The 19,356-nt window shown below is 38.1% G+C and overlaps 1 protein-coding gene across 1 annotated transcript in view; it reads left to right on the top strand.

Annotated features, from left to right (window-relative positions):
- The first annotated feature begins 3,254 nt into the window (after positions 1–3,254).
- LOC141462110 (uncharacterized) overlaps positions 3,255–19,356 on the top strand; it is a 119,692-nt gene continuing 103,590 nt past the window's right edge. The window contains exon 1 of the mRNA XM_074143697.1: positions 3,255–3,522. Within this exon, the coding sequence (XP_073999798.1) occupies positions 3,503–3,522 (20 nt within the window). The 5' untranslated portion in view covers positions 3,255–3,502. The remainder of the gene's footprint in view (positions 3,523–19,356) is intronic.

Genomic DNA, 19,356 nt, shown 5'->3' on the forward strand with positions numbered 1-19,356 from the left:
AAGATCATACTTTACTATAAACAATTTTTTTTCTAACAAATAAAAAGTAGCCATACGCGGGATTCGAACCGGGGATCTTCCACATACGAGGCCACGTTCTTGACCACTAGACCAACACCCGCCGCTCATTTTTGGAAGTATTTAGTCCTTTCTCCAGGGTTCCTTTTCCGCATTTCTCTTGTCTTCCTTGTAAGCAACTGCCTGTTAATGCTATAATTTCCTCTCATTTACAGCTACATTTGTTCCTAATTAAAAATAACTAACTTCATATTAATTTTTCACTTTTGGTCTCTCCTTTAGTAGGCTCGTTTCTATATTTTCTAGTTTCGGTTGTAATAGACTCCTGGAATCCCTTAATGTTGGTAACGTTAGGGAATAATACGGCCCTGTTCTTTAACACCTAAAACGACCTCATAATAATAAAAAAAAAAGCATTATAAAAATCGCAATTCGTTCGCTTCTCTCAGAAGCCTGTTCCTTTCGAACACAATTTCAACAGGATGACGCAGAAAGGTAAGTTAACCATTTTCCTGGCCATCTAAAGGGAACGCAGCTGCTCGCCTTGAATAGTTGATTACTTTAGCACTTTATCTTGGTGGCTGTCTTACTTCGTTACCTTCTACCGGAAGTAGTTTTCGGTTTGCTTCGTTATTTTGATTAGCAGATGTTTTATTTGAATTATTTATTTACACAAAAAGCTAAGTCTACAGGTTAGGCACACTTTTAGGGTTGATTGGCTAGTTTGTCAGAGTATCAATTTTGGAGTGTGTAATAACTTTCTGGCAAATAAGAATGTGTTCCTTTTCAAAAAAAGTGATTATTACGATGCTGAGCAAAATTCAAAATCTGTTAAACAAAAGGTAAACGTTGAAGTTCAAATTTAATGTCGATGTTAGACTTAGGTAATTCACTAGACAAGAGAACGCATGAGTTAACACATTGCCATACAGTTCCTCGACGTTCATTGGGTAAAACTAAAAGTTTAGTAAAAAGCCCGGACTACCTTGCCAGCAGTAATAACGTGGCCAATCCCCAATGAACACGCTTGTTGCATCTTGCTCACCGAAGTAATGCCCGAGCCGTGCATTCCCAGGTGTCAGGAGCATAAAACTAAGAACTATTTTAATTAAAGCATTTGACTTTAACTGTTCTACTAGGTAATTAATACGCGCACGAATCTAGTTTAGATTTCAAGTTATATTTTTGTAGCAGTTATACTAGATTATCTGTGTTACAATCTAAAAGTGTATGTAACAAGGTTATAATTTACGATTATATATATTTATATTTTCATTTCTAATTTGTTTATTTATCTTGACCCAGATTCTGGTTGTTCAAAAAAAAAGGTAATTATATTATTAGAGTGCGCTCTAAGTGGTGTATAATTTTGGTACAAGTTGTAATACTTCAGGAGAGAAGGGAAAGATTTGCCAAAAGCACCTTGATAATAGGGACTTTTCATTGATTTCCGCTTCAGTTATTCTTTGTTTTACATTTTCTCTTGTGCCTACTAGATGGAAAGAGACATTCTGAGGAGGTCTGTGTGAAGGGAGTGACGATAAAGGAGTTCGCTCCAAGCGAACTGAATTTCAGAGAGCAGCACCAAAATCAGATTTAAGTAAGATACCTAATACGGCAACATCATTCAGGCAGTAAACTCGCAGAAAACACAAATATTATTCTTTGGAAGGAATCCCTAAAAAATTCTCTCTTAAAAACAAAAGAAAACAGTAGGAAGCCAAAGTGATAGTTCTGATTTGAGTGGTCGATGAGAAAATAAAGAAAACTACAAACTAATCCAGAAAACAAACACTTCCGACCACTCCTTATCCCTGAAACTATGAACCTTAGCCTCCTCAATGTTATCAGTTTGTCAGGAGCACTAAAGTGATCTTTTAGAAGTAAACCTAAGCACTTCTTTAACCCCAAGAAATGTGCTTAATCGAACATAACTCGAAAAGAGTGCTCAAATTGAAGCTCAAGAACTGCAAGTGCTCAGTAAATGTTGGTTTTCGAGAAAATCGGAAATACGGAAAATTCATTGGGTAAAGTGGCGTTTCTGGTTCAAAGAATTTCCATCCTGAGATTATGCCCAGCCCAATGGAACATACAAAATGGATTTTTTCCCAATTTTTGCGTTCGAGTCCCCACGTATAGACATCATTCTAAAAACTTTTCTTTTTTTTTTGGTCTCAAGAAATCTGAAGACGTAGATTTTCTGATAAAACTGAGAAGAACAAGTCACGATTGCAATAACCCCTTCAAGTTTGGAGTAAGAGGAAGTAAACAAAGGCTGCTCCAACCGGAAGTGTCCAGTTTCCCATTTTGTCCGCAGATCACTCACTGCACGTACCCATTTTATAATATGGTATTAATTTTTTAATTTAATTATTTCTTAAAGTAATTTGGTTTTCGATAGAAGAACCCTTTAGGTGGGGGGGGGGGGGGCGCCCAAATTATTGGTTTGTCTCGAGCGCCAATTTTGATTCACATTGCCCTGCTCCCGAGTAATAATTCTTTACGGGAGGTTTGCTGGACAGGGAATCCTCTCTGATTAATACGAATGTGTTACACTAGGTGATCAGATTTGCAACCATCAGCAGTGTGTGTATAATAAATTGGACTTCAACTAAGTTTCCATCAAACAGCTGAGTGAGGGAGGTTGCAAGGTGTGAATGTTGGTTACTAAATTTTAATGATCAGAAATGAAACATTTGTTGAAAAATAGTGGATTAAAATTGATGGAAACTAGAGAGGGTAGTTGAGGGTTGCATGATGTTCAATGTTTAAGGATTGCCAAATTGGAGTTGAACTTTAGGAGGGGATGCTGGTGGTCAACATGGTGGCCATGCTGATTGTTTTAGCGGTGGTTACCGCTTACCGCTGTCCACACATCTCTTAATTCTCTCCAGGAACTGCTAACAAGCAATAGGAGTGTTCTTCTTCTTTCTGAAGGATCACAGAACTAGGTACCACCCTTGGGGCATCTGTTCAAGTAGCCCGCCCCTTAATCTGACACGATATAGGGGATGTAGATTTAGAAACCGGAAGGGGGTAACATGGTCCTCGGTGTGTGCGCAGGGTTAACTTTGCCTAGAATGGTTTTTTTTTTTATTTCTATTTTCTAATTGAGGGATATCTGGGTTACTAACACTGGCTAGTGTTGGCTACCTATTAACAAGGTGACTATTGTGTTAGTATTGGTACAGGGAGAGACAGAGGACCAGGACATGGTGGTGGTGGGGGTAAGTTGAGCCCTCGCTCGCTCTGGCGGACACAGCAGAGTGGTGTCTATAGTGTGCCGACCCACTCAGTCAGTCCGTGCTTTTCAGTCGAGCCGATTAGTGATAGTTTTGGTTGGTTATACCCCCCGTTTTAAGTTTCTCTACAAACTGTTCTCTTTGAGGATCCATCACTGAAACCCCCAAAGTGCCGTGTCTGTATATGTGGCGAACTGGAGATGTCGTGCCCCCAAAAGGCAAGGCCTCAATCAAGGAGCTGAATGCGTCTCAACTTGTATCAGTAAGTCTATTTCTTAATATTTATTTATTTTTACAAAAATAACCAATTTTTCTTTAGAGGATTTTTCGACAATAAAACAACAGCCATATTTGTACTATTTCGATTTTAAATTTGATTTACTAATTTTTTAGTTATTCAAAGTTTTAATATTTTCTTTGATAATTCGCTGAACGGGTTCTTTAACTGATTTTCTTTTGGCGGCGGCGGCAAATTTTTCTGCTAAAATTTGATTAAAAAACTAATATCTGCGGTAACACTGACTTTTCATGCCGCAGTTCAGTGGTAGACCTGCATATATCCTGTACATTTTTTTTTTTGGTACGAAAAACATTATTTAAAAAAATAATAAAAATCCCAGTTCAGTGAGAACCACAATTTGGGGACAAATATTTTCTTTCTAGAACTTGAAATTGCCGCTCAGGCCTCCCCCCTGTAACTTTCAAAAAATTAATATCCTCCTGCCAAAAATGGTAAAATTAGATGTAATAATCTAAGTTCCAAAAGAAGTGGTTAATTCTTTTCACAGTTATGTAGAAAAAAGGGCGCACACATCAAACAATTTTTCTTTTTTGGCGGTAGGATTTTTAAAATGCGGGATTAACTTTTGTAAAACTCTTTGAAAGCAGTTTATCTTGGTTTGGTGATTGCACTTAAAGAGAGAAACAATGTTCTTAACAAAATTTAATGTTTTATCCAGAAATCAAAGCATTTTCCGCTAAAAGACGTAAACATCCGTCAACTTCCTTTAAAGTTGATTTCACTTTTCGGACTTCCTGGGTTGACTACGTTAATCAATTGTATAATTTTAAATAATTAATAAATCTAATAATTGTGCCATAATTTTTGCTATTGCGGCAAGTAAAAACTTTACACTTTTTTTTTTGTCTATCCTAAAATATTCCTGTTAAAAATGAGATTTACATATTTTATCGATTATAATCATAATACGCTTATTATCCGTTTGATTCTTTAAGGGTTTTATCGTGATCCCTTTGTCCCTTGTTGATTGATTAATCAAACAATTGATGAGTCCTTTAGATTTAAACAGCATTGGCGGTCTTCTTGTTCATCATTAAAGCCTGATGAATCATTCATATTTCTTTCTTGGGCGCTTCTCACATTTCTTACCTCGTCTTTCTCTGCAACTTTTCGTATTCAAAGACATTTTCTTCTGCTTATCCCTGGATTCTCTTTCCCTTCACCGTCCAAATCTTGTAGTTTCTAAAGTGTTCCTCTTTTCATATTCCTGTTCTACACTACACTTTTGATATGTGCCGCTGTCAGGATGTGGATGTCTTGAAGCGTCCTCTCCCGCTCCCTCGGTTGTACTTCGTCTCCTGTTTTGTACGAGAGTTAGTCTAAGTGGGGCATGATTTTGGTTTGGAAAATAGGGCTAATGGAATTTCTTCAAACTCTAAACACGCGAATTCTCTCTAAACCGATTTTTACCAATTTTGAAAAAAAAAAAAAAATTGTATTTTACGTAAAATTATCACTGAAGTAGCGTTTTTCTAAATTTTTGGACACTTTTGTGGAAAAATAGCTGCAAATATTTTCTTAAAACTTTGCATGTAAAAGATCCAGAACTTCTATTTGCAACCATTATCCAGGAGAATCGGATTAAGGGCCATTCAGAGTGAGGGGATGATCACGCTCCGCCCAGAACTCACTTCTCTGGTACTTCCATTTATTTCTTTTTTTTGCAAGGATTACGTGAGTTGTTAAAATTCCGAATTTGCCAGAAGTCCCGAGATTAACATCTTTAAAGGCGGAAGTCGTGTGAGTGGTCTGTTCAGATTGTTTTTCTCTTGAATAAGTTTCACAGAACAAAATATTGTGAATTTGCTCGTATGATAATTTCACTACAGTGTTTTGGAGAAATAAGGAACAGTTGTGCGGAATGAATGCCTCCAGTATTGTGTGCATTTCTCCAGCACTATTGCAACTGGACTGTTATTTAAAGAAGGTACACACAGTAAGAGAGGATGACCAAGAAAAGGGATGGTTCTTTCAAAATAGGAGGAGCCTGTAGTCTAGAAGAGGTTCACACACTTACCTTGCTAGTATTCTGTGTGGCCGCACTCTCTGCACCCTACGGAAGAAGAAAGAGGTCTGGTCCTCTCAGCTTTGTTCGCCGAGTGTTTGTCTCTCTGTAGTCAATATTGCCAAGTGCAATAAAAGAATTTCTCTGCTCCAGGTTGATGGTCAATTTGACCCCCCCGTAAAAGGTGTCCCTGTGGCCGGCCCCACTACCTGGGCATGGCTCTGCAATATAGAAAGGTGTTTCCATCCGCACCTGCACATTGTGGGCGTTTGTATTATTGGCGTGGTTTCCCAGTATTTACGGGCCCCTTACCTTGTCATTGATATAAAGCCCCAGTTTGCCAGCCTCTGTTCAGATCATATCTGCGAGATAATTGAGTGATCCGGAGCTGTGAAAGAGGCCGATTACTCCACTTGTCCAGCCACTTAGCGCCCTTTCCTATCTTAAGCGAACCGCTCCTTCCCTAATTCCTCACACTCATACTCCAGAAGATAGTTATCGTGTCAAATTAACGTCATTCAGATCTCATCAGAGCACTTTTGACGACCATTTAAAACCTTGCACAATCTCTCTTTCCTTACAATTCAAGTTGTGAAGTCTCCTTAAAAAGTTTCAAAATTTTGTGAAATTATATTGTAAAAAATAAAATTGTATCCATTGCCTATGAAATAAAAATTAATTTAACACTAAATTAACTAACTTGAAATCTCAGCCTAAAATTCACCACAATGTGGCAATCGATTTTCAAATCGTTTTCTCGGCAAAAAGTGGAGCACCTCTATCTGTTTGGTAATTGTGCGCAATTGATTTCAAGAATTGAAACAAAAAGAAAAGAAAAAATGTGTTTTTTCGTTTAAACACAATTGAGAATACGCATTAAGAAAAGGAAGGTTGAAGACCTGCCGAATTATATTTATCTCATTATGATTGTCTTTATCACTATCTGCTTTTCTTCAGTGTATTCAACAGTGTGTGAGTAATCAGCTGGTCAACAGATAACCAACTGTTCAAACTGTCGTGTTGTCGTCTCTGCAAAGAGTTCCATTTTCGTCTGCTCACTTTCCATCTTCCAAGAGTGGAAGCTGCGAAAACACCAGTTCATCTAGATGAGTATTTGTTACACAGCTCGTTGTAATTGTAAATTCAAATTATTCAGAGTAAGCAAAATGGGATCCTAAATTTAGTCACGCCACTCAGCCGACTCAATGAGTGAGTGGCGCTCCAGTAGTACGTCCCGCTGACTGGCCGCTGTATAAATACATCTGGGACGAACCCACGGATATCTGATTGAGTCTCAATGAGCAGTTAGCCAGTTGATGTTAAGCTTTCCCACGTAGAACATCAACCTTTTGCAAACACTACAATCCCAGTTCTTAGTCAAGTTGTATAATACTAGTTCTTTTGAGGAATGGTACCGCGGTCGTGCATTTTACAGTAAAGTCCCTACCGGAAATGAATGGTATCTAGGTCTAAGAAAAAGATATTGTCTGACGTCGATTACAATTCAACCGGAAATATCGCGTTACTTTAAAATAAGTGAAAATGTAAATCTTTTTGAAGAAAGATTAAGATTTGGCTTTTTATTTGGACAAAATTAAATCTGAAGCTAAAATTGCATAAATAAATAAATACAAATTGGGTAAATTGAGACTTGTAAATACTTTTTTACGTTTTTCCCAAGAATGTGTATATCATGAGCCAAAGTTACTTTCACAGTCGCACAATGTTGCCACTCTTTGTGGGATATCCTAGATCTATTTCACCCGATTGTCCCGTATCGATTCAAACTGATATTTAATGAATGACGAACGGTCAGAGCGGCCCGCTACTTTCATTCTATTCTATTCTACTTTCTTCGATGCCACTTTTCGGACAGTCCTAATCGATTATTTATTTTCTCTGAATTCGTAACCTTTCCCCATTATATCTGTTACATCAGTTCTTTGACTGTCTAAGGGCTCTGGCAGTGACGTAGCGATGAAAGTCCCTCCAAAAGTAATCTTTAAGAAATGGTTTTCCAATTTTTTGATATTTTCTTTTTTTAAAGAAAACTCTCCTAAACCAGGAAATGCGCTTTCCCTGATGCCAGATCTAAATATTTGTTTTGGAAAAATTTTTCCAGGTAACGAGCACAAGATGGTTAGACTTTCCATTGTAAAGCATCATTTCTGTATTCTGTACGGATTTACCACCTAAATTGTGTTAACACAATTAATGCTATCGATAACACCTCAGAAATCTGCATTTCCGGTGGAGATATATTTGCGGAATTGAGCACGCTCAGTTACCCCCTCTTTGCTGGACTTTGTGAGAAGTAAACGAAAAAAAGGCCCAGCTTAATCTACAAATTATTTTATCATTAAGATTTATAACTACAAAATCTGGGTACTTTGCTCATGGCACAAAGAGGAAGATAGAAGTTATTCCATGCAGAGGGTGGTATTATGAAGGCCAGACTATTCAAATGGCCATGGTTTGTGAGTTAATGCGTTGTTTGTAGCAAAGCTCTCTCAAGAGTGTGTTTTGTTATCACATCAGGATGTTGTCAGACTAAAGTCCTCCGTGGTTGTGCAAGACTAAGGGCGAAGGGCTATCCATTTATCCATTTACAGACCAAGCTGGCTAACTGTTGTCCCACTAGCCTTTGAGCGCCCTAATCCACTAGTGACCAAACCTTTATCTATAGACCTGCTGCTACAATGACAAGGACGGATAGGCTACGATCAAGTCACCACGACCTCTGGTGGCGGTCTCTCATTCAATCACTACTTTCCGCTGGTTATATCGTCAAGGTTTACTTTGGTTTGCACTTGATCAGCATCATGGACATAATCTGGCCTCTTCATCTCTTACGACCTCAACAGATTGCGTTCAATATTCCGTGCTGTTTAATGGAACATGAGTTCAGTTCTTGCCTCTCCCAATGACTCAATTTTGCAATCCTGTCCAATTTTCGGGAAAATTGCAGTTTTCCAAATTTTCAATTCATCTGAATTAGACAACAACCACGGCTTGCTCTGAACGAAGTTCGCATAATTACTTTCTATTCAAACATTATGCGTCCAAAAGTGGTAGACTTAAGTTAAAGACAAAGGAATTTTGGTGATTCTCCATACAGTTACAGAAGTTGCACTCCCGGTAGATTGCAACATTGGACTGCATCTTTGATATTGACACCTAATCAAAGATATTCGAACCGTACAATGTACTAAAATCCTCCACCCCCTCTATAAGAGCGCAGAAAGAATTTTCCAGCGATAAAGATTACAATTTAAAGATGTACACTATTCAAGCAATTATGGTGCCGACAAAATCTTGAGAGTCGCTTTCAAGGAAACTGAAAAATTGATGCTGCGGAGATTGACTATTTTGATCTAATGATTTTTTGTTTGTTCAAATTTGCAATTTTCGTTTCATATTTTATTTTTGTTATTTCTACACAAGGTGGTTTGACTTTACAATTTACAGAAATGTAACGTTAGAAATAACAACTTCTTTCCTTAGTTCCCTTAAGCGGATTGTCCTGGAAATCGAACTTACGCGATCTTCTGCAGTTGGGTTATGCCAAGTTTCACGCCTAACAAATAGTAACCAGTTTGCGGACTCAGCGGGGGGAAATGGAGAGCAATGGAGTGGCAGGATGTGGAGTAGAAGATGATGATGATAATAGAGGAGGAAGTCTAGGTGCGAGGCTGGCCACTAGAGTGCAGCGTCTAGTTAGTGAGAGATCCAACAGTGATATTTCACGGTTAATAATCAGTTACACAGTTTTGAGGAGGGCCTCGGCAAGTCCGGGGGTGTTCCCTTAGATATATGTAATCACACGTCACCCTCTCGCACCTTAGAGCGCACGCGTGCACACGGGCGCCCATGTTATACTCACTCTGGCTGCAGAAGAACAGACATTGATAGCTGTTGAAATGGAAGAATACGAGTGATAAAGCAGCTCTTACAAAATGGAAATAAAAGAATTAAAAATAAAATAAAAAATTTATATGTGTGGGGGGGGGGTTCAAAAAAAGAAAAAATCTCTAGTGGATAGGGGTACAGCCGTCTGCCCTGGAAGGGATCCCACTGTTATACAGATTAGGCTAATGTACTAAATTAATATGTATGCAGTGTCACAATGGAATTATAATTTTTTTTTATTTTATTTTGTTATTTATTTTAGTATTTTTTCTCAAAGCGATGGGGGGGGGGTCTCTGTGGGTAGCCGGGGGTTAGGGTGTGATCTGCCACAGTACAAACAGCGTTGTCTGTGTGTAAGGTGGGCCGGGGGAACTTTCTCAGTATTATGTTGGCAACACTCAGTCTGGCCGTGTCACTCTTCGAATATTATCATGTAAATAATGTACAGCTTTATTGTAATTAATTCTTATTGTTGGGGTTATTGTAATTGTTGGCCTGTTGTTTAGGCCTGTGCACTGTGTGATTGATTAAACTTAACCAAACACTGAAATTACACACTGTATACAGTGGACTGAAGTTTTTTGTTAGGTGAAGACGTTCAGTTCGCGTTGTTAGAATTTGGAATTTAACTTAAAGAAGGTGATAAGTCTAGCGGTGTAGAAACCATTTAAAGTGATTAATTAATAAACTAAAAATAAACCCAAGATAAAAACCACATATACAGACAGACAAACTGTGACAATCGTTCCACGAAGAAAACTACCAAACATTCATCAAGTCTACTACGAATGTTGATGTAACAGTGCGCAGAACATGTTGTTTTGTCAGAGCCACATCAACACTCTATTAACAATGTAACTGTTGTCTAATTAAGATTATTAATGACATGTTGTCACCTGCTCGCACACACTGGAGGTAATAATTACTACAACCTGTTTAATTGATCATACAGTTAATGTATTGTTGTTACCAAGTGTGACGAGCGATGTCTCAATCAGACTTCCGCTCTATCAGAGCCTCCATCTTTGTCTCAAACTATCGGAGACTATAGATTAGCGCTTTAATCAAAGCTATTCTCTATTTAGAAGAACATAAATGTTGTGCAATCCAGATTGTTTAAGATCTTGGATTGTATGGATGTAATAATTAGTTGGATTTCGTTGTATTGAATTAAAAGCGTGAATGGGTTGGACTAGATATCATAGCGAGCAGCATCGCTCATCTACCGTCAAAGGCGCACTTCCTGCACAGTGCAGGGTTGTTCGTTGAATGGATGAAGCTAGTAAATATCCATTTGCCAATAATGGCGAATCTGGGAGGAAAAATGGTTGTCCAAACAAATGCAGGAACTATATAAGACAGTCTAGCTGCAACTCCTTCATGTGTCTCCCCTCAATTATCCGCAAAGACAGTCTTCAGGGTATTAGATCTTAACAATCGCGGTCTTAATATCCATCACTAGAGGACGATTAATCTGTTTAGTGTAGAGATTTCGATTTCAGTTCCGTTTCCGTCTAGCACTATGGTTGGTGAGAGTAATGTTGACCTGCTGTTGACAGCCGAGAAGTAGGCATTTTGAGGAGAGATGGGGGGGACAGTAAATAAGACTTCCTACGGACAGCTTTACCACCTCGGTGAACTGCAATAAGAGTTGGTAAGCATATCATCCACTCCAAAACCTGGAGAGTGTCCCAGGACGGTGGATATATTGCGACTCTCTCCTCCTGAATCGGGAAAGCCAGGGTCTACACACATACGTACTGAGGTTTTTTTTTTGCTTGAGTAAAGTATGAATATCAGATGGAACCGTTGGGTCAACAGTGAACCCACGGCGTAGTTACCAAGGAGACCTGGCGTCTCTCCATTTTACCCATACGCACACAACCCACCACAAATCGCACACTTGTGCGACCCCAATGCCACTCTACGTGGGCACTCTTACAAGTCCACGTGCTTTCTGCAAAACTCGTCCCCTATATTCATTCTTCTCTGCACTCTCTTCAAAGTTCCGATTACACTTATTGATTTCTTCCGGCCGCTCTACCACAGCCACAGCCTAACTAAACCACTTCCTCAACTAAAGCCCAACTACTATTTCCTGTTTCCCATCACTATTATACTTCAATCTACTACTTCCTCTCTTGAGTCTTGTAAGGATTTCATCCTTCTTCAATGCTCGCTTTTTCACCGACCCCCCCATCGCTAGTGGTTTTCTTTGAAAAAGAAAGATATTGCAATTTCCCCAGTAAAATCTGGATAAAAACTGTTACTGATTTTCCCTTGCACTGTAAGAGCATTGTGCATTTCCTTTAAATTCCAAGCTTTTAAAACCGCGCATTTCACTGGAATTACCCTTCGGAGAGTCGGCTACCTCCATCCCATCCCAGAACTTGCCTAAGACAGATTATCCTACAAAAAAAAATAATCCAAACAGAGTCTTTTTGAATGTATTGTACTTGGCAAGAGCGTGAACACCATTTTAGGAAATCTCAATACGTGGAAATTCCCTAATCTGATAAATATGATTGGCCGTTTCTCTCAGTACTTCTCCGAATGTAAGTCCTTTGTGACTGTCGTCATTGCCATGAATACCTTAAAGAATTTAGTGGTAAATATTTCCCAAAACGTTTGAATTTGACCTTGGAATTTGTTATCAAGGAGTGTTATCAGACCAGTGGTCGATCTGGAGAAGGACTGGATAAAGCAATGTCACGGTCACCATCATTTCCACTTAACATGGAAGAGAAAGCAGAGCATTAAAAAAACAGATGTGTGACATAATGAGATGTAGCTGCAGAGTTGCAGTAGTGGTAGAATGCATCACTGGTTACCCTGCCCTGTCTTCTATTCTCGACGAGCAGTACTTATATTTTACCTTCTTATTGTTCATGACCCAATATGAGCGAATCTCTTTTCTTCATAGATACGTACTTCATAGATAATCTCTTCTTTAGTCTTCCAATTAAACATTAATAGGTCTCTGTTACGTCTCGGATTAAGTCTACGTCACTCCACCCATGGTGGCAGCCAGAGTTACGAAATGTTTGCAAAATACTTTTCATCCATTGATCCAAAGAAGGACAGACAAGTTCGTGCTCTGACTGTAACCGCTATAGATTACCAGAATAGAATATATGGTCGTCCGAGTTCTGTTAGCTGATTGGTTGTACAAATATTTATTTATTTTTATTCTTCTGTTTGAAATTGTTTGTCAGTCAAGTCCGACCTTCAGAATTACGTTGGTTTTATTCTCTTGTAAAGTTGATGGAAACAAAAAGGGAAAAAACAAACCTTTGACTAACAAGAATTCCATACAATGTTTTGGCATGGCTGAACATGCAATATAATAGCGTTTAGTTGAAATATTGCCGACTCAGTGCTGCCACATTAGTGGACAATGCCAACTACATCGTAGCCGTTGGCTGGTTAGTGTAGTATTATCTTGCGTTATGTCACAAAGTGTTGCAAGCAATTGCCGCTATTTTTACTTTTCATTTCTGGATTTTTTTTTAAAAAAAGTTTTTCTCAAAAATGGCACCAACAACTGCCAAACCTGTGTTTTTATAAAATCAACCGCCTGAACCTTCCAAAAAATTTTATAGTTCTTCCAAAGTTTAGGAAAATAGAAAAAACTCTGCTTTGAGCTTTTGAAGTTTTCTCCCATTTTCGCTAATTTATTAAAAACCACTCACATGACTTGCCCATGCATCACTGTACTTAACTACATTTCTTGAAACTTGTTATTTATACTTAAAATCAGATGGTTGACTTCAATATCATAAAATGATACAGTTGAAGGACTACACTAACAGTCCCAGAAGCCCATTCAAACGAATGTTACACCAAAGTCGAAAGGAAACCCTTAAAGAACTTAGCTTGGAAGTTGATCGAAATCTCGATCCGTGCTCTCGCTTTTGTGATAGTCTGGTATTCTATCAACTCTGATTTTCAAACATTTAATGCTCCAAAATATTACACAAGAGTTAGAACCATACAGGAGTTAGAACCATACAAGAGTTAGAACCATGCAGGAGTTAGAATCGTACAGGAGTTAGAACCATACAAGAGTTAGAACCATGCAGGAGTTAGAATCATACAGGAGTTAGAACCATGCAGGAGTTAGAACCATACAGGAGTTAAATAGAACCATACAAGAGATAGAACCATACAAGAGTTAGAACCATACAGGTGTTAGTACCATACAGGAGTTAGAACCATACAGGAGTTAGAACCATACAGTATAATGGAATTTAGAGGGGAGGTTAACGTTACCCCTCTCTAAGAACTCAACTTGAATAAAGATTCCTTGAGAAGATATGTAAAATAAAAGTAATAGACCCGAGTGATTATCATGGGAACCATTTTAAGGAAATACAAACAGACGTACAAACTGAAACTACTATTTCGAACTCATTGGGTCTCTTGATGTGTATTTGCTTTTTAAGGGGGGTGAGAGGAAGTGAAGCCAAACTGTAGACTACAGGCTGGCCCATTACCGGAACTATTGCCCAACCAAACATGGCGTCCCAGCCCAAAGTACACAATCGTTAAATAAATATATTTAAAACTACCTTCCTACTTTTAATTTAATTTTTGAAATAAATAATCCAGGGATTAATTGTAAACGGCGGTCGGTCACTCCAGATATCATATGTTTGTCACATTAACAGCTACTCCATCATAACCTTCCAATGCGTGATCGGCCACACATAAGTATATGGATATAGTTTGATCTGATAAGTGCGAGATAATGGACACGCAGGTGTCATAAATATGAGTATGTTTGAAAAGAGGTGCATGACCTCTCCGCCTCGGCTAATCGCAGCGTCCTTCCCTTGACTTATAGCAGCGTCCTTCCCTCGTCTAATCGCAGTCTTACTTCTTCACAACAGGAATTCCTATTTACAGCTTTAAAGTAAATTACAGACGGCTCTACCATTATTACTGTTTACATTGTTTATCTATTTGCCGTTGTGAAACATACGAAAACATAATAGACCAAAGCTCAATTGATAAGAAACGGCGATTTGGAGTTTTTATAAAAAAAAAAAAAACTCTGCTCAGATTTCTTTCTTTCTTTTTTTGGTATTTTTAACTAAGACGTTTCGAAACAATAATGTAGCTGACTTTGCCAGTCTTCAGAACGTTTCCTTTCCAAACTGAGCATCATTGGTTAAAGCCGAAGGATCAGTTGATAAAATAGTTGAACAGTTTGTTTAAACTTTGTACTTTAACAAATGGTGAGGTAGTTTCTCCAGAGGTTTCCAGGTAAGATAACTACTCAGAGGCAACCAATCTCTTTCCTTCAACTATCCACATCGTCCAGAGAGTGACACCCATAAATTAAGGAACTAGGCTCTCCAGAAAGAGAGGAAACAGGTAGTCAGGGATGCTGGCTTCCGCCCAGCAACACCCTTACTAGAAATGATCTCAAATTAAGACGCAGTAGCTGTCTAGTGTGGATATACTTCTCTTCCAAATCCTTGAGGGATGCCATAATACCTGAAACAGTAGGTTCTGGTTTAAAGTATCTGGTTTAAAGTATTACATAGCTATTGCGACTACACAGAACTGTGTTCTAATGTAATTCTACAGAGCGGTGTATCTCCATGGGGGATGGTTTAAGGAACCATAGCGTTCCTTATTCCTTATTAATTGTTGGAAGTAGTGAGTTGTATAAGATTGGAATTTCCTCTAGATGAGTTCCGACTACTTTAGCAGGGCCCTTCTGCTGGATTATGAACTATACAATTAAAGTACCACAATAAAGCAAATATCTCAATTAAAAAAACTTAGTGCTGTTCCTATTTTTCAAAATCATATAGAAATTGTTTAGCCAAACGGCAACATTATGGCCACTTCTAAACTACCTTTATGTGGGTATCTTAAATGTCAACAGTTATGTAATAAAAAATATAGAATAGTAGATGAATTATGTAAATAGATGGAGAAAAAAAAATGCAGTCACTCTGGTAAATCTAGATTACACTAGCTCACAGAACTGGCAAGTGCATTGCTTATTGCAGCTGCAGAACTGTATACGTGTAGTTGAGCGAAACTATTGCAAAAACCTGCGGTTCGAAGAAATCGGGAAAAACTGATAATATAGTCGGGAAAGTCGGACTGGTTTTTGCGACCTAAGATCAGGATCTTAACGTCAAAAGCTTAGCCTGAAAACGGGATTCCAAGTTCACTGCTACTTATCGTTTTGGGATCTACTGCTCATTAACTATAACACACACACATTTGGGTTCATTATCCTATCAAATCATAAATTTCCGTTGGAAGATACAGTTCCGAAAATCTGACCCCATTGACAATATTCCTTCGTACTGGAAGCGAGAGAAAGTGAAGTCCTTACAGAGTGCTACGGACAGACTGGGCGAGCAGTGGAAGGAGGTGGTCGTTGTGGTGAATTAGGTGTGCAATAATTGCCGGCGAGGTCTGTCTTACCCAACTGGTTCAAGTGTTCATGATTGGCCGACCAGCAATCGTGGGCGGGCCTTCCGGATCTAAAGCGCTCTAATATTGGCCATTAGCCGAGATAATCGCCGCTCCCTCGCCCCTCCAACAGCACTACTGTCTTTCTAGTTCTGTTCGCTCGGCCTGCACAGGTGTACCAACATAACAACAATTTCAACATAACAAAAAAAAAACAAACCGGCTAACGGAATTTAGTACAATATTGTAATACATTTTAATTTTAATTTATAGTGTTGGCTAACTTGTTTGTACGTTCCTCTTTCTCACCACTATCTCTATGTGTGTGTGTCAGTTTAATGCATTTCCGTTTTTTCGGCAATTTGAAACAGCCATGCACCTTATGTGTTGCTCTTTTTTGGCGCTCAGTCCTGCTTAAGTGAGGCAATTTAGGCGTCAGCGTAGAACCCCGGACGTTAAAACTCATAAGAGCAACAATATGAAAGTGTTTTAGATTCAGTTGAGTCAGACAACTTCTAAAAACGGCTAAGTTTGTTGGCAAGAAATATTCAGTGAAATATCGAAGCTCAAAGATTGTCAATCCCAGTCTTTTAAGCTCTAAAGTTCAGTTAAAGTAGTGTCACTTCCTCAGACCTTCCCACTTACTACCAATAAAAGAATTTCAGACTTAAGTAGAGGGCTTCTGTCTGAGTGGACGCTTCACGGAAGCCAAAATAAACTCAAACAGCTTCACAGTTCCGGTCACCTCTGACTCTGAAGAATATTAAAAAAGATTTTTCCGGAAAAATGTGAAAACCAAAGATACCAATACAACACCAGGAAATGGTAGGCCGACCATGTTTCAGGAAAATCGAAGGCACTGTTTACGAGAAAACAGGTAAAAACTGAGAAAGCGATTTTATAAAGCAGTACTTTCAGTTAATTGGTTTTAGACCAAGGACCTTCAGGGTGGGTATATTGTAGTATAATTAGAAAGAAGCCAGGTTGAGGTCACTACACAGGAACAGGCATTGAAGGAGGTAACAGCGCCAACAGGAACTTCACACCAGACATTCTGTTTTCACCAACTTATCGAAACATCTGAAAAGGCAGCTTCATTACAAACAGTAAGTATGCGACATAAAGTGTAACTCTAGGCGCGGACTCCAACCTCCAGGTGAGCAGTCATATTTAGAATGGTGTTTACTGCCTTCTTGATTCTGTTTATTTTAGTGTCCAACTTACACCTTATTAGGTCCATTATATTTTTTTTTTGTAAGACGCTCAAGGAGTTCATGCTCAGACCGAAGAATGTCCCCACAGGTCGCCCTCGCCCTGTCGGCCAAAATTATTGTCCATATTAACCAAATGTTAACCATTAACATTTCCAGGACATTGTCTTTCCTGGATCGTGGACTTTAAAGATTGTTAGACCAGATAAGTCCCCTTCAACATTCCCCCCACCCACCCCACAAACTCATACAAATAAGTACCCACATAATAAAGTTGCTCTAGAGGGGTACTTTATTGTCGGGCTGTAAGTTCTAGTGAAAGTTGATGAAGATTCCAAGCTGAATGGAGTTTTGGTGCAAGATTTTGCGATAATTCAAAACTTAGAGGCAGGCAATGTTCTTAGATAAAAACTTTTAAGCATTGTAGAATTATAAATTAAAGCTCATGGAGCAGGGCTTGCTGTTCCCCCAAAGTACGGCCCGGAGACCACTTACAAACTGGAAGGCCCGGACTCACTGTTGGGCGAACAGACGACTATCTGGCCTGCTTACAAATTGGACCGCAACTTAATATTACTGCCTGGTAATGCCGGCATTAATGGTCACTCCGCGTCGGTATTCATCGCTTTGGATCGACCACAGTCAATTTAGAATTCCCGATTGGTATTTTTATTTATTTTTTTAAACATTCCCTGTTTATAATAACTTTCTAATTTCACATCTTTATCGTTTCTTCTATTTATATTTTCATTTATCTAAATTTAATTGACTCAAAATATGCAGCTGCTGTCTCTATGCAGAAGTTATCGATGCATTTAACACTGATAGTGCATTTTAGAAGTAAACACCATTATCGCTATCACAGTTGGAACCCTCAGAATGGGGAAGTGCCACAATTTGCAGGATTGCGATTCTAACTTTCCGGTTTAAGAAGAACAAAAGTAATATTTTGCTTATTGATCTGTGGTTAGGCCAGCCTGGATTCTAAGTACCACCATCAAATATAATATTTGGTTTCCATGTCTGAACAAAATAAAGTGTCACTTTCCAGATTGGATTTATTTTATTTTTTTATTAATAAATGAAATAGTTAATTGGCAAATTATTGATTTTATAATTAGACCAGCACTATTTAGTCGACGACACGAGAAGTAGTGGCTACTCGGGAAATCCCAAATGGGCCGATTGGAATTAATCGCCTTCCAACAATTTTATCGATAATTAGACGACTAGAAATTTTATATGAAAATACTTTTATTGCTTTTATTACTCCACCTCCCATTATCATAAAACTTGGAGAGAGCTGATAAGAAATACACTCGGAAATGTGGGGAATGCTATGTTTAAACCTGTACACTCATCAATAAAGAATTCCATTCGAGCAATACCATCGAAAGCTAATGTCAAAATCGATATAGAACTATTTTTAGTTACGATACTTGTTTATAAAATTATTATTTCATAACTAGAAAGCATCCGCAATGACATGCCTCAGATTTTTCAAGGCAGATTTTCAGTACAAACTGAAATCAAGGAAAATCTAAAATTCTAGAACGAAATACAGATTGGAAAAGCTTAGTATAATGTATTAAATAAGGTGTTTTTCTTCAAAAAATTCATTAAAAGTAACCAAATTTCCAGATTGGAAAAGTGCTTTGATGGCCCTTCGACACTTTGAACTGACGTAAAGAGGATGTTCCTCCAAGTAGATCTGCAGAAATCACCAATGAAAATTTCGTTTGATAGCAGTGTCTGCGTGCTGAAATTTTTGAATTTCAGCAATAGTTATTTATTTAACAAGTGTGGAAAGTAGTACTTTTCCTCACACGAGGCAGGGTTTGCACGCACGAGCGAGCGAAGCGAGGCGAGTGCAAGTGCAAATTGCCGAGTGTGAGGAAAATACTTTACACTCGAGTTAAATATTATATTTTTTCTGCAACCATTAGGGTTATTAACAAAAAAAAAAACTAAACAGGAATCACTAGAATCCATTTTAAATTTCTATAAGGTAACACTATAACCTTTTTAACTGTTATAATTAAAAATATCTAATTATTTATTAAAATATTATTTTTATTTCTATATTCCTTTCAATTTTTATTTTATTGTTTAATATTCGTTTTTTAATTATTTAGTTACGTTAAATAAGCTTATTAAAGTTTTACAGAAAATATTTATGTTAATAACAAAACTTCTTATATCAAGGAAGCACAATAAAGTTTTTCCACT

This window comes from Rhodnius prolixus, unplaced genomic scaffold, assembly GCF_049639745.1.
Source record: "Rhodnius prolixus isolate KJV_2025 unplaced genomic scaffold, Rpr scaffold_18, whole genome shotgun sequence".
Lineage (NCBI taxonomy): Eukaryota > Metazoa > Arthropoda > Insecta > Hemiptera > Reduviidae > Rhodnius > Rhodnius prolixus.